This window comes from Castor canadensis, chromosome 1 (genome assembly GCF_047511655.1).
Source record: "Castor canadensis chromosome 1, mCasCan1.hap1v2, whole genome shotgun sequence".
Taxonomy (NCBI): Eukaryota; Metazoa; Chordata; class Mammalia; order Rodentia; family Castoridae; genus Castor; species Castor canadensis.
This window is the reverse complement of record NC_133386.1, coordinates 208,908,442-208,923,763: the sequence shown is the minus strand read 5'-3', so window position 1 is coordinate 208,923,763 and position 15,322 is coordinate 208,908,442. Positions and strand designations below refer to the sequence as shown.

Below are 15,322 nucleotides of genomic sequence, written 5' to 3'. Positions count from 1 at the left end.
TCCAATCTGTGTATATGCAGTGCCTCCAGAAGAATCCAAATCTCTTCTCGTTGCTTTTATTGGCTCTTTTTAGTTTCAGTATACAAATTCCTTCACCCTGTATTAGATTTACACATACATTTTCATGTTTTGGAGCACCTATAAAGGACCCTGCAGGACCAAGTTCTTCTCACTGCTTTTACTCTCAATATCTGACAGTCTCAACTACTGGGTTTTTCCTAATGGACTTTAAAATCATCTTATTTTCACAAAACTGGTTGTTCTAGTAGAATTACATTAAATCTAAATGATTTAAAAATATGTAGGTTTAAATCAAGAACATGGTATGTCTCTCTAATTAAGTCTCCTTTTTTATCGTCTGGTAATTAACCAGTTCAGTAAAAACACTAAAGCAAGAAGTTAACATTAAGTAGCTTTTAAATTAATTTTAAGGCATTCTGTAATAATTTTAACACTAAGGAAAAGCAAAATGAAAGTAGTACTTCAGATGCTACAAATCAGTACCACACTATTGAAAGCCACACAATATTAACCAAAATCAATGAGAAAGGTCTTGTTTCTTCCTGAAGCAGTCAAGAATGGAAGATAAAGAGGCACTTTCTCAGCCAGCCTGTAATCCTAGCTATTCAAGAGGCACAGATCAGGAGGATTGCAGTTCGAAGCCAGCCCCAGGCAAATAAGTCATGAGACCCTATATTGAAAAAAATCCCTCACAACTGGCAGAGTGGCTCAAGTGACAGAGAAGATGTGAGGCCCTGAGTTCAAACTCCAGTGCCACAAAACAGAACAAAACAAAACAACAACAAAAAAAGGGCTGGCGGAATGACTTAGGCAGGTAAGAGTGCTTGCCTTATAAGCATGAGGCCTTAAGTTCAACCCCAGTGCTGCTATTTAAAAAAAAAGGAAAAAGAAAAACTTTTTTTCCCCCACATTAAGCCTAGTGGGGTGCTTTTAGACAATGTTGAAGCTGCAGAATGTGAAGCAGCACAGATACATGTGTTTCAACCACGTTAAAAGGGTGTGGTGGATTTGGGGCTGACCTGGTTGATCCATGGGGCTGCCTCATTTCAGAGTCCTGGACCTTTCCCAACCCAGTGGAGGCAGCAGCAATCAGAGTGATACCAGACCACAAGGGACAAAAGTACCCAACAGAAGGAGGGACTGAGGCTCTGCAGGAAGAGAATGAGAGAAGCAGGGCAAGAAGCAAGGCAGGCTCTGTCTGGACCTGCCCAGCGACTTACCAGGGTCATGTCGTCACAGCAGGCAGCACAGGTGCAAGAGGCGGCGTGAGGGTTTAAAATTCCATCCTAGAATGCAGAAGGTGCATCCATATGTTAGAGTCTGCCCCTGGGAGGAGTCGTTCAAGATTTCGATTAGCTTCACTGAGCACGCACTGTTCACACAGACAAAAATCTAAGACATGAAATGATCATTTCCAGAACCACCTTCAGGAGTGAAAGACTCCACAGGCATTATTTCACCAGACACTCCGGAAGCTGGCCTAGAACCAGGATAGGAAGTCCTCTCTCCTCAGGAGGAAATGGGAGAGAAGCAGGGGAAGATAGCCTCTTATAGGGTCACAGGCAGGCAGCCAGAGCTTCACCTGACTACGCTACCTTTACTCCCCAGGATTGAACACTCCCCTTTCCCGAGCCTATTCTGTCACCTCATGTGCTCCCCATGGCCACCCTCCAGGTCAACATCAGCAACTTCCCACTGGGAAGATGAGGGGACAAGTACAAACCCAAGGTAACATAGCAAGTGTAGGTGTCAGACCCTGTCTGACCCCACAGTCTTCATTCTTCCCACTGTCTGGACCTTGCCCCCCCACACACACACTTGGTCATGGTGCAGACTGCACCTGGATGAGGCATTGCAGGGGTCTGCCTGCATAGCGGATGCTTCTCTTCCAATCTTTGCTGCTGGCTCTTCCTGCCATGGCCTCGAACTCTGTTGGACTGTACCAGTTCTCCCCCTGCTTGATACATCGGCCCCGACCACCTGGAAAGAAAGTGGACTGGTCACTAGGACATATCCCAGCTCATTGGTGGCTGACACCAGGTCCTTCCATCTTCTCCTTCTCCACCTCCTACCTGCTTGCCCCTTACCCTGCCTGGCCTCTGCTCTCACCCCATAGGCAAGTCATCCCAAACCCGTTTGCAGGTTGTGCCTCTGCCCTCCTGTTTGATCTCGCAAGCAACATCATGTCCCAACTGGGCATCTCCCCACCCTACGTCTGGAAAGAGTGCCGCACCGCCTCTCCCACTTTCTCTCCTGACATAGGGTCACTATGACTCTGACCTCATCTGCAGACCCATGCCCGCCACAGCCCAGACTCTAGTCACTGGGGGTGGTGTCATCTGTATCTCCATCTCCTTTAAGAGGTTAAGTGCCGTGACAGGCCTCCTGGGCCCAGGATTACTAGTGGGTCACAAAAGAAATGAAGTGGGAAGGGGCCGTGTGAGGTGCAGCCTCACCTGAGCCGAGTCTACTCTTGTAGAGCGTGCCACTGATGTTCCGACAGCGCACAGGTAGCTCGCTGTCATACACCGAGGGGTCCCAGTTGTACTTGGTGCCACTCTTCTCCTGGCCAGGTGCCAGCGGGGTTGGAGGAGACTGAGGACCTGGGCAAAGAGAGGCTATGAGGATGAGAGACCCATGTAACCAGGGTGCTCTGCTCACATTACCCTAGCTTCTCTCAGGTGCACATGGATGGCCCAGCATGTTGGTGCCACCTCTTTGCCATAGGCAGTTCTCTCTATGCCTGGAAAATTCCTCCTTTGCTACTTAAGTCTACTATTTGTTTCCCAAATTTACCAAAAAAAAAAAAAAAAAGCTTCAGAAGGCCTGGGGAGCTGGTGCTTCTGGTACCTGGGGTGAGAGGAGCCGCTGGACCCTTCAGCCCGGTCGTCTCCACAATGCTCCCATCTGTATGGACAACAATCAGCGTGGCTTTCTCGGTGTTCAGGCTGTCCCCGATCTGAAGGGCTGTCCTACCAGACTAGAAGGAAGAAGAAGAACACCTCTGTTGGGTCAGCTCCAGACTGGCCAGAGGCACATCACTTAGCCCTAAAGCAAACCTCTGGCCATTCATCACCAGAAGAGGGCCATTTATCACCCAGGTCCACAACATCCTCTCCAGAGATGTCCCCAAGAAACTTACACAGCCAAGCACTGGTGGCTTGCACCTGCAATCCTAGCTACTTAGGAGACAGAAATCAGGAAGATTGCAATTTGAAGCCAACCTGGGAAAATAGTTTGCAAGACCCTATCTTGAAAAAACCCATCACCAAAAAGAGCTGGAAAAGTGGCTGAAGGTATAGACCTTGAGTTCAAACCTCAGTTCTTGGGAAAAAAGAATCTCAGGAAGGGATTACAGAGTCACCTGACAATACGTGACTCCCTCTGCCTTCAATCCTAGCAGCACTGGCACCCATGCAGACCTACTGGATAGGATAAGCGCCAACTCAATACTGGGAAACAGGCACAAGAGCCATTTCTGTGACCTTAAATTCAGGGCGGGGAAGAAAGAACAAGAAAAAACCCATCACAGAAAAAGGGCTGGTTAGAGTGGCTCAAGGTGTAGGCCCTGAATTCAAACCCCAATACTGAAAAAAAAAAAAAGAAAGAAAGAAAGAAACTTAAAAGACAGAATCAAAAAGAAAAAAAAAAAAAAGACAGAACCAAGAAGGAGAAACAACCCTACATGTCTGTGAGTCTGAGCAGTGTCTCCAAACTTGTCAAAATAAACAATAAAAGTGCTCCCTAAACAGCCCCTTTCTAGAGACCGTTCTCACCTCCACCTGCCTTGGGAAACCAGGCCTGTCTGACAAGACTGTGCCCAGTCTCTGAAGGCCTCACACAGACAGCAGACCAATGCAATGGGACCAAGAAAGACCTCTGAATTTGGGCACAGATCCCATTGAAATGTGACAGATAGAACGCCTACAGCCATAAGCTTGGGAGGATGGGCTGATGGAGCATAAGCCCAACAGAATGGGGGAGGCCAGATATACAGCTCTTTTTGAGTGTCTACGGAGCTCCACGAACAAGCCAAGTGGGCAGGGCCAGCTGCTGGGTATAAGCTGGACCTCAGGCGGAGAGCAGTCTGAGCCAGACCAAATGCAGGTTACAAGGTCATCTGGTAAGGACGTCAGCCCACCTGCCACCCAGACAGCTCCCACATCTCCCCACCTTTCTGTGACTTCTCAGAAACCAGGTTTACTCTGCACTGTCCTCATTGGTGAAGCAAAGTGAGGACAAGGCCCTCGGCCCAAAACAGGACTCCTTGCCCAGCCAGCTGTGGGGCAGGATCCACACTGACCTCGCCTTCCCAGCCCAGCCCCAGGTGCTCCTGAGAGCAGAGGGAGGCACGAACGCCCTCCACAACACACGAACAGAACAGATGCGAATGCTCACGCATGCTGGACCCAGGGAGGGTCGTGAGGAGAGGTGTGGAGAAACCTCCTCCACCCCAGGACAGAGTCAGTCATCCTGGACTGTCCCCCTCCCCCCAAGCAGCTTACCAGCACATGTCCTGAGATGGACGCCGCATTTGCCACTGATGTCGTGAAGACATTGTCTGCAGAGGCCCCCACATTGGCCACTGTCACTGTAGTCACTTCTGCAAGAGAAGAAACCTGACATCACACATGACGAAGCCAGGTGTTACATGGGAGCCTCAAAGTGTTCCCACATGGGTAAATATACTCCACTATGGTGCTTTCAGAAAAATGCTATTGACATTTCTAGTCCACTCTAAGACATCTGGTTCTCCCAGAAAAAGGAGAAACCCACCTTTCCCCAATAAAGTCTTTTACCTGCAGTAAAAACATCCACCCCACGGGGCAGTCTCTTTCCCTCTGCAAAGAAGCTGCAAGTCCCAGAGATCCGGGGATTCCTCCCCCACACCCACGCACCCATCAACCAAGAGCAGGCTCAAGTCTGGCCTCCTCCCACATGGACCCCCACTGCCACAGCTCAGGCCACTGCAACAGGTTACCACAGCCTCATGCCCACATCTATCCAAGGTGTCCAGGCCTCCCCAACAACTCTTCCCCTGAAAAGTGTGATGACGAGCCACACCCATCCTTACACCCTGGATCTAGGCTCCTCAGAGGTCTGCACGGACAGGCCACACAGCTCCCACTTCCGAATCCTGCCTTCTGCTGGCCAGCATCATCCACAAGGCTCTCCTTGCCTCTGCATCGGCAGTGGCCCCAGCTATTCCCCAGCATTCCAGAATGTTCAATGCCCAAGACAGTCTCTAGCAAGCAGTGGGGGTGCTCGAAATTGCTGACTGCTCCATTGACCCAGCAACCACCAAATTGTACCACAGCACCTGTCAGTCTTCTGCCTCCACTACCAGACCACACTTGGCACACCTTCTGCCTTGACAACCAGACCAGACCACACCTGGCACGGCCCATTCATCCTTGCCTCTCAGTCAGCACTCAGGCATGACGGATAGCATCACATTTCCTTTCTGCATTCAGAAACACGTGTGCAAAAAGGACAAAAACTTCAGGGCTCTAAATCCTCTCGGCAAACTAGAGTCCATGGATGAAAGCAGAGCACTGAGAGCTCCCGGAGGCCTCCTGCAAATTGCTCAACAGACCACAGACAGATGATGGCACCAGCAGGCGGACCTTGGCCATACTGCACAGTGGCCCTCTCCCCAAGCCTACAGAGTCCTAAGTGGGAAGAACACAATAAGCAGCAATAAGAACAGCAAGCGATGCTGCTGCAAGGGTTTGAATGCTCAACTGAGTACTCCTGGGAACCCCAACTGGGAAAAGGACAGAACACTAAGGAAGGTGGGAGGATGGGCAGGGATGTGGTGACTGCAAGTGGCAGCTTCAAGTGGCATCACCTCTACAGGGTGAGGGGGCACACCCTAAAGAGGTGATGCATGGAGGCTCCAAATGCTACCTGAAACCTCACAATAAGAGTGTTCTGCGTGTCAAGAAATAGAAGCAGTGAAAACAAGAATTAGGGAATCCAGACGGCGGGAAGCTCTATCTAGGAAAAGGCAGACCTGGAAGGGGACCTACCCAGGGAACTCCTGGGCCACTGCAAAGCAGGGCTGACTCCTGGTGTCACTGTCTGCAGAAGCTCACCAGCCTTGCCAAGAGCTCAGGTCACAGATGAACTGGCCTTTGGCACTCGGGGCATTCAAGCTAGCCACACACCCCCGCCCTCCAATGCCACCCCCTCCCAGGATGGAGGAGGAGAAGACAGGCAGGACAGGAGGCAGGTGTCGAGAAGGTTCCAGAAGAGTCCGGGGAAGGCCAGTAGGGTCGCACGACCACGACCACGACGGGGCAGGTATGCATACAGAGCTAGGCCAGGCTGGTGGAGCGGGGCGGGTGTGCAGGAAAGGTGTGCAGGCAGGTGCTGAGCGCGTGAGCTTGGCATGGCCGGGGCAGGTGCGGGGCAGGTGCGGGGCAGGTGCACAAGGGGGTGGGTGCCGGCCTGTCGCGTGGGGCAGGTGTTCAGGGCAGGTGCGCGGGAATCGGGTGAGGCGCGAGGCCGGCGGGCGCGGGCGCACTTGCCTGCGAAGGCGGCGGCAGCGGCGGCCTCGTCGGGGCCAGGCAGGGCCTCGGCGCTCATGTCCATGTGCCCGGGATCGGCCGCCATCACCGCCACAGCCGTGACACGCCGCGTCTCGCGCTCTGCCTCCGAGTCCGCGTCCTCCTCCGAGTCCTCGTCCCTGCTCAGCACCGGCTCCTCCGCCTCGCCTCCCGCTGCGGCCGCGGCCGCCGCCGCCACAGCGGCCGCGGCCGCCACCGCTGCCGCCTCGGCCAGGCCCAGCTGCTTTGCCGCCGAGTCCGAGTCCTCCATCCGGACTCCGCCGAGCCCGCCCGAAGGCACCGTCCGGGGCCGCCCGAAGCGGGGCCCGAAGAGGCTACCCGAGCCGGGCCGAGGCCGCCCGAAGCCACCGCCCGAGCTGGGACGGAAGAGGCAGTCAGTCACACGCCGAGCCGAGCCGAGGCCGTCCGCCGAGCTAGCCGAGTGGAGCCGAGGTTGCCAGCCGAGACGAGCCGACGTCAAGAGTCTGGAACCGAGGAAGGCCGAAACTGCCCGAAGTGAGGAGCCGAGTCTGTCCGAATGGTTCCGAGGCTGCACGAGAATTCCGAGCGTTTCCTCCTCACTGTGTAGGAGGCTGAGCAGATTGTAGTTGCCGGTCGATAGACCTGGCCGGCTCTGAGCAGATACTCGCCGGTTTCGGACGCAGTTTGGCTTCACAGACACAGCCTTGCGCCACCGACTTTGTCCGCCTCCGCCGGCGGCGGAAGCCGAGCCGGCCCGAGGCCGAGCCGAACTCCGCCGAATATCCCCGAGCCGAATCCTTCCGAGCCTTAACTCCCGCCTCCTCCTGTCCGAAAGCTCCCGAGTGCTGCCGGACGGGCGAATCGGGCCTCGGCCGCAGTCGGACGCCCACTCCGGGGTACGGCAGGAGGAGCAAAGATGGCGGGAGGGCGCGTCCGAGAGGCTGCCGGGATCGCGGAGGACTCGGCGGCAAGATGGCGTCCGCACGCCCAGGTGAGACGGGTGGGGTTGAGCTAGCGTCACGTCGGTGTCGTCGCGCTATGGCGACGCGGGGCCCTGCCAGGTGGCCGGGTATCCCCGCGGGTCGCCATCCCGCCGTCCCGGCCCTGGAGGTCGCGGCCCCGGTCCGGATTTCTGCTGCGGGGGGCCCGGTCTTGGTGGGGGAGGGGCGCGATCGTCGTCCCGCTGGTGGCGGGGCATGCGGTGACACACCCCGTGCACCCATGGCACAGTGTAGCTCACCCTGAGCACATCTGGGCACACTCGGGCACGCCCATCGCACACCCGTGACTTACCCACCCCTGGCACACCTGCTGCTCACTGGGGCACACCCCAAGCACATCCGTGCATATCTGTGAGCACACCCTCAATCACACCTTCAGCTCATCCCAGGCACACCCATGGCGGCGTACCCCCGACACGCAGCACCCTCACAGGCATCCCATGGGCACATCTGTGTCACACTGGCGTTCCCAGCAGCCAGAGACCTCAGTGGCCTCCTCCCCTCTGTAGCAGGATCCCAGGCCTGGGAGCCTGTGTACTGCTGGCTCCAGGGGCCCTGGGCCTGTGTTGCCATCAGCCTGGATGAGAAGCTGGTCACAGCCAGTGCAGACCTGTGTGCATCCATCCATGGCTCCATTCTTCCAACTCTTCCTTAACGGAACAAATTTCAAGAATGTGTTTACAACACACGTGGCCTGGTGTGGCACCATGCTGTTTTTTTTTTTTTTTTTATTTATTGTTTTATTATTCATATGTGCATACAAGGCTTGGGTCTTTTCTCCCTCCTGCCCCCACCCCCTCTGGGCACCATGCTGTTTGAAAGTACCCATCACACAATTGGGATTAGCTTCTTTTTTCTGTGTGCACTTTTGTGATAAAAAGAAAACCCTGGGTGGGAAGGTGGTCTTGGAATTACCGTTTGTTGCAGTATGTATCATTCACATAAAAACCCAGTTTCCAGGCTGGAGGTGTGCCTGCTTAGCAAGTGTGAAGCCCTGAGTTCGAACCCCAGTCCCACCAAAAAAAAAAAAAAAAAAAACAAACCCTAAGGCAGAAAGGGCTGACGGCATGGCTTAACTGGTAGAGCACCTGCCTAGGTGCAAGGGCACCTAGGTGCAAATGCAAGAGCCTGAGTTCAAACCCTACTACCACCCTCTCCCCTGAAAGAAAAAAGTTTCCAACAGTTTCCAAATCCCTTGCAGGGACACACTGCAGTCATGAGTAGACCACCCTACAAAGAAGCAGCTCCCTGTGGTCTATTTCCTTGGAGCTCTCTTGATATGTAGGTTCCAATCAGTCAAACCTTGTCTATAGAAGTCCTCTGCCAATTAGGTTTATTAGTATATTTTCATTTGCTAAAAAATTAAATTCAGGGGCTGGCACAGTGGCTCAAGTTATGGAGTGCCTGCTGAGCAAGTGTGAGGCCCTGAGTTCAAACTCCAGGACCACCATAAATAAAGAAATAAATAGATAGATAAATAAACAAACAAACAAACTTAGAACTGAAGATGGAGCTCAGTGGAGAGCACTTGCCTAACATGCTCAAGGCCCTGGAGTCCATCCCCAGCACCACATCCACACACAGATTATCATAAGCTTATACCACAACAGGACCTCTTCACAAGCCTCTTCTCACATCAGGAAAAACATTGGTTCTCTTTTACTTCCACTTTGAACTTCTACCTCACACTAGTCGGTAGCCACATTGTGGTTACAGTCAGTAATTGGTGAAGTGTTAAGTCCCATAAGCCACGGTTGTGTTCAGTCAAAATGAACCCATGTAGTTCTGAAAGAGAGCAGCAGATCTTATAGCAATTATTTAAATGCTGTATCATTTGGGGTTTTTATAGTATTGTTTCCCTGAGCTCCAGAGTTTCAATCTGTGACCATGGGCAATTAGTAGATATATTTGAAATGTTTCTGACAGTTTTTTTCCTCAGTGATGCTGTTGGAACCAGGGTCTCACAGGTGCTAGGCAAGCACTTTATCTCTGAGCTACACCCCAACCCTGACGCTAACCTTTAAGAAAAGGATCCAAAGCGAGGAAAACCCCAATTAATGTGAAATCGACTGAAGTAATGACAGGTTTCTGGATAGCCTAGTTTAGCTGGAAAAGAACAGATCATGACTCAGTGACCCTCACTTGGCTTCCTGTTCCCTCATTCATGTCCACTGGGAGCCACAGAGATGGTTACTTATGTCCTGGCTTTATTGGTTATGACTTACCCATACGAGAGTCTCCATCTCTGGACAGAAGGTCTGAGGTCTACCACGAAGTCAGATCACCCACAAAAGCTCACCAAGAGCCGGGAACTGGTGGCTTATGTCTGTAATCCTGGCTACTCAGGAGGCAGAGATCAGGAGGATCCCGGTTCAAAGCCAGCCGGGCAAATAGTTCCACATGACACTATCTCGAAAAATCCTTTACAAAAAAAGGGCTGGTGGAGTGGCTCAAGGTGTAGGCCCTGAGTTCAAGCACCAGTACTGCTAAAAAAAAAAAAAAAAAAAAAAAAAGCTCACCAAGGCAGGTGTTTCTTTCCTGCCCTCCCTGGGATGAAAGAGGAAATACAACAGGAGACAGGTGCAAGCCGAGTTCAGTCATTGCCCTACCTGCTGCCCAGAAGTACAACCTCTTTTTTTTTTTTTTTTTATTTTATTTTATTTATTTTTTTCTTTTATTATTCATATGTGCATACAAGGCTTGGTTCATTTCTCCCCCCTGCCCCCACCCCGACCTCTTTTTTTTTTTTTAATTTTATTTTATAGTTTTCACATTTACTTATGTGTGTATACATTATTTGGATCACCACCACCACCACCACCAAAGTATAATCTCTGTATGGGAGATTTTGACCACATTCTGAATTTTTTTGGTTGTGCGTACACATGTAGAAACATGGTGTGAGCCTCTACATAACAGCAGTCTGACCCAGGTCACATTCCATCAGGGGGTGCCTCACAGGCAAAATCTCAGCATCAGAGACGAGGAAGGAGGCCCCATTGCTCCTCAGGAGCTGACTGTCCCCCAAGATGAGGGCATGGGGCAGAGAAGGTCTAAGAAGCCCACAAGACTTGGTGGTGATCTAGGAAATTCTTTTTTTTCCAGAGGGATATTTTGGGGAAATGAATAAAATTCCAAAGAAAAGCAAAATATCTATGACCAATTATGAAAAATGATTTCTTATAACCCAAATCAGCAAAGGTTTACATCTGATTATGTACACGTGGCAAATACACAGAAACCACACAAGAAGGGAAAGCTACTGTTTGGTTTCGTTTGAGCGTTTCTTTACCTGAGGCCTAAATCACACCTGTCCTGTTGAGTCTGGTCTCCAGTGTGCACCCCACTTCTATGCTCCAGGTATAGGCTGTCCTCAGCCTTGGGTGCAGGAAGTCAGAGATTATGATATCCTCCTTGAAGGGATGGATGTAGAGGTGAGACAAGGACTAGCTGCAGGCCCAATATCACATTTGCTTCCTCCTGTAAGTGTGAGGTCAGAGGGGAACTGACCGGGACGGTATGTGGCTGTTGATGGTCACACTGACTTTCTTTTCTAGGGAGAGGCTCCTGCAAGTTGGTATCCTGCTGCTGTTACTGCATCCTGCTCTCTGAGCCAGGTGGCCAGGTCCCCACGACTGGATTGCTGCCCTTTTGTTCTTTTCATGCCCCTACTGCAATTCTTAAACTCTGAGTAGGAACTTTGAAGAGGGAGGGATGTCCCCTAGCATGCTGGCTCTGTCACCCACCAGCTTAGCTGTATCCCCTCAAAGACCTGGCGTCCCAGGGGACAGCCACTCACCTCCCACCAGCCAGGCCACTGTGGCAGAAAGATGAAAATTCCTCACTTTGGGTGGCCTTTTTACTTACCTTTGCATAAACAAGTATAAAGTGTACAGAACTCAGGAAATTGCTAGTGGATATTTAAATATCCTGTCCCCAGAAAGAAAATGTATTTTCTCATGAGAAAATTGAAAAAGGTCCTCTCTTTCTAACTTGGGACTAGAGCCAGGGTGACAACACCCAGTAGTGCTGGTGTGAGTTGCTCCCATCATCCTGCCGATAGCTAGTGAGGAGTTTGGTGCTCAGACCTCGCTCTGCTAGGGTGGGAGGGGGTCTAGCATTGCCCTCAGGTGACCACACCAGGATCCCATAGAGCAATAGAAGCCCCATATAGACAGGGAGTCAATTACTGGGTCTCTGGCCACCTGTGGGTACCTAAACCAGACCTGCTCATTTGTGGGACATGCGGCAGAGCCGGTCCCCTGGCTTGGCCACCTGGGCAGGTGTACCTGGTCTACTGGACTTGAGGATCCTTGACCACTTACCAGCTCTCATCGGTCCCTCTTCAAATGCTGCTCCATCTCAGCGGGCTATACTACGCCCTGTATTTCCTAGTCACACTTCTGATGATCCTGTACAAGAGTAAGTCATGATTGTAAAGTAGGCTGAAGGAGCCAGTGCCACCGCGCAAAGTGACCTGAGTTCCCACTGTGCTGTTCCCAGGTCAGGTTTTCAGCTATCCTCAGAACTGCCTGGTTCTCGATCTGTCTCTGTTACTTTTCATGGGGATTCTGGAAGCAGCTCGGCTATACCTGGGTGAGTTGGCTTGTGGTCACAGAGGTTCTATTTTAAATGTGAGTGTGAGCCTTTAAATATTGATCACTTTATAGTATGGTTCTTGGAGATGTTTCATTCAGACTGCTCCACCAGGTGTTTTGCAGCATCACCTTACTGTGTCATTAAGTATTAACCATCATTCAGAAGCTTTGTCCCAGGGTCTGGTGACACTGGTGGCATCCTTGCATCTGGAAGCATAGTCCCCAACAGCACTGGGATCAACAACCCCACCTGACTGTCAGAGCTAAAGCTGACCCACCTTTCTCCCTGGGGCCTCAGCTGTCTCCAGGGAGTAGGTCAGGAGCATCTTGTCAGGTCCCTGCAGGGCAGTGGGTGGGCCTAGCCTCCCCGTCTAACCTGAGCCAAGTCTGCCACCACCTATCTAGTGGTGTCTCTCCACCAACTCCCTTTTTCTTGAGTCAGACGGTTCATTTGAGGGCATGTTCTCTTCTAAGACTCAGCCACAGAAGTAAAACATGGAAATCCCCTCCCCAGAGCGGACTGTTGTGACGACCTCAGGCCCACGCTCCAGATGCCGCCTCTGCCCCACCTCCACTATTGGTCATGAGTATGTGTCTATTTTTCAGACAGAATCATATTGTGCACACTGCCCTGCCTCTAGGAATAGGAGCTGACACAACCAGGCACACTGCACCTGCCAGGTTCTGACCTCATCACCATGATACATGGTGTACAGTGAGGAAATTGAGGTGTACAGGGGAGCTGACCTCCACCCTTCCTCATGTGTCAGACCCAGGACCCCATGGAGGGTGAACCAAGTTTCCTCACCATCCATGCTAGATGGGGCTAGAGCCTGGGGGCCTGCTGCCTGGGCAGTGCTGGAACTTCCAGTTTGTCCATGAGGTGGTGCTGCCCAGAGAGTGCAGAGGTTCCAACTGCAAGACTCAAGCCTGGCCAGCCTCATGGGCCTGTGAACCTCGCCTTGCAGGTGAGGGGGCTGTCACCATAGACGGACTCCCCCCACCCCCGCCCCAAACACTTGGCACTCTGTGGCCCTCAGGGCACCCCAGGTAGCTGGAGTTAGCTGGAAGCAGCTTCAAATCCATTTTCCACAACCGACCCATTTGTTTATAAAATGTACAGTTTTTCGTTTTGTTTTGTGATACTGGGGCTTGAACTCAGGGCCTTCACCTTGAGCCACTCCCTATTTTTGTGATAGATTTTTTTTGAGATAGGGTCTCGTGAACTATTTTCCCAGGCTGGCTTTGAACCAAGATCCTCCTCATCTCTGCCTCCTGCGTAGCTGGGATCACAGCTTTGCTTTTCATAAGTATCCATGGAATTTTCCAGAACCAGCCTGCTTAGCCCAGAGCAAAACATTTTTGGGAGTTTTAAACAAAATCCCTTTGATCCCACTTGGAGTTAGGAGAAGGTGGCAGATGCCCGGAAATTAGGACCCAAACTTTCTCACATAGCTGGCTGGATACTGAGGTTAGCTGTAGGCACTCTTGGTCCTGGGGTGGCCATGGCTGATACAGCGTCCAAGCTGGGCAGGGGTCCTGAATATCCTGCACCTCCCTTACTCTCCTGTTTGCTCTGCTCTGCAGGCACAAAGGGCAACCTGACAGAGGCCGAGGTGCTGCTGGCCACCAGCTTGGCCCTCACAGCAGGCAGCAGCCTCCTCTCTGTCCACTTCATGCTCTGGCAGACCCTGGTGCTGTGGGTGGACTCAGTGCTTAGTGCTACTCTCCTGGCACTCCACGGTCTGGAGGCTGCCCTGCAGGTAGTAGTGATTGCTGCGTTGGTCGGGTAGACATGCCAGTTCAGCCTGAGCCCCTTCATCGGCAGCCTGTCTGGCCCACAGGGACAGCACCCTTCCTACTGATCGGCTGGGGGTGATTTTGGATGTTTACAAATCTTTTTTGTCGGGGTAGAGGCAGGAACCAGAGCAGGACAAACTGTTGGGGGCCTGGGTATTGAGAATGGCCACTGGGAGAATCTGGTGAATCCCAGGGATGTCCCCTGGGGGCCTTGTGGCTGGGAGCCTGACTTCAGCAACAGGGCCACAACTGACCACCGGGCCCAGCAGGAGGCAAAGACCTTCAGAAAGAAGGCTGCCAGCAGAGCCGTCCAGTGACTTCACCCTGTCACCACCACAGAGAAGCAGCATCCTGGCGGTTTCCAGAGTCATCCCCCCAGGGGGAGCTTGCTTGCCCATCAGTCACCATGTGTGTTCTCACACAGCAGTTCTTGGCATCTCGTGGTTCCCGGACTGGTCCCGGATTCATGTTCTGAGCCTGCTGTATGTACTCCGCTACCAGGCCCCATGTCAGGCCTCCAGTCTAGCTTCTGGACATAACGGCACACACTAGCTTCAAAAACAAATGAACCAGTCATCCATGTGTGGGGTGTTTTTCACCCTTTCCCCTTGGGAGTTTCTAGGAGGCCCAGGGGAAGAAGTCCAAGAATGGGAGAAAAGCTTCCAGTCTGAAGTCTGAACCTTACTCTACTAAACTTCAGCAACATTTGCACTCAACGCTGAATGAAATCCAACAAATCTCTGACTTTTTTTTCTATTCACAGACTAAATGTCAGTGCTCCTTAAAAAGTAAGCAGGTTTGCCAGGGGTTGATGACTTAGGCCTGTGATCCTAGCTACTTGGGAGGCTGAGATTGGGAGGATCTCAGTCTGAGGCCAGAGCAGGCAAATAGTTTATGAGACCCTGTCTCTGAAATAACCAGAGCAAAATGAACTGGAGGTATGACTCAAGCAATTTAAACCCCAATCCCACCAAAAAGAAAAAAAAGTAAGCAGGTTTTTGTTGTAGTTTTGTTTTATTATTTGTAGTACTGGAGATTGTAGTACCAGAGCACTTGACTTGAGCTGTGCCCCTAGCTCTTTTTTGTTTCTGTTTTGTTTTTGAGACAGGGTCTTTCAAACTTTTCCAGGCTAGCCTTGAACTTTCAATCTTCCTCCTGCCTCTACCTCCCAAGTAGCTGAGATTATAGGCATGTACCATCATGCCTGGCTGTAGCTAAGCAGATTTTAACTATAGCTTTCCTTCGTTACGTGTTTTCTGTATTTGGAATAACGTGTTCAAATACCTGTTTTTTTTTAAATAAATATTTATACTAGCATGAGTTTCCCTTAATTGCAGTCACCAACTTCCCCCAGAGTTTGGAACAAAAG

At 51.6% G+C, this 15,322-nt stretch overlaps 2 protein-coding genes across 5 annotated transcripts in view; one reads left to right on the top strand and one right to left on the bottom strand.

The window, feature by feature from the left end:
* Deaf1 (DEAF1 transcription factor) overlaps positions 1 to 6,988 on the bottom strand; it is a 30,138-nt gene extending 23,150 nt beyond the window's left edge. For all 3 annotated transcript variants that reach the window (XM_020182405.2, XM_074051731.1, XM_020182413.2), the window contains exons 1-6: positions 6,555 to 6,988; positions 4,527 to 4,624; positions 2,872 to 3,001; positions 2,478 to 2,624; positions 1,862 to 2,001; positions 1,242 to 1,307 (exon numbers count right to left, since the gene is read on the bottom strand). In XM_020182405.2, the coding sequence (XP_020037994.1) occupies positions 1,242 to 1,307; positions 1,862 to 2,001; positions 2,478 to 2,624; positions 2,872 to 3,001; positions 4,527 to 4,624; positions 6,555 to 6,843 (870 nt within the window). In that variant the 5' untranslated portion in view covers positions 6,844 to 6,988. The remainder of the gene's footprint in view (positions 1 to 1,241; positions 1,308 to 1,861; positions 2,002 to 2,477; positions 2,625 to 2,871; positions 3,002 to 4,526; positions 4,625 to 6,554) is intronic.
* A 349-nt stretch (positions 6,989 to 7,337) lies between these two features.
* Tmem80 (transmembrane protein 80) lies at positions 7,338 to 15,270 on the top strand. 2 transcript variants are annotated; one of them, XM_074051770.1, is made up of 5 exons: positions 7,338 to 7,545; positions 11,113 to 11,151; positions 11,884 to 11,977; positions 12,059 to 12,151; positions 13,741 to 15,270. In XM_074051770.1, exons 1-5 carry the CDS (start codon positions 7,471 to 7,473, stop codon positions 13,944 to 13,946), a joined length of 507 nt encoding a protein of 168 aa, XP_073907871.1. In that variant the 5' UTR covers positions 7,338 to 7,470; the 3' UTR covers positions 13,947 to 15,270. The 2 variants fall into 2 exon arrangements, with proteins under 2 accessions (XP_073907871.1, XP_020038016.1); XM_020182427.2 differs by having other exon boundaries at positions 7,407 to 7,545; positions 11,113 to 11,132.
* Positions 15,271 to 15,322: the final 52 nt, after the last annotated feature.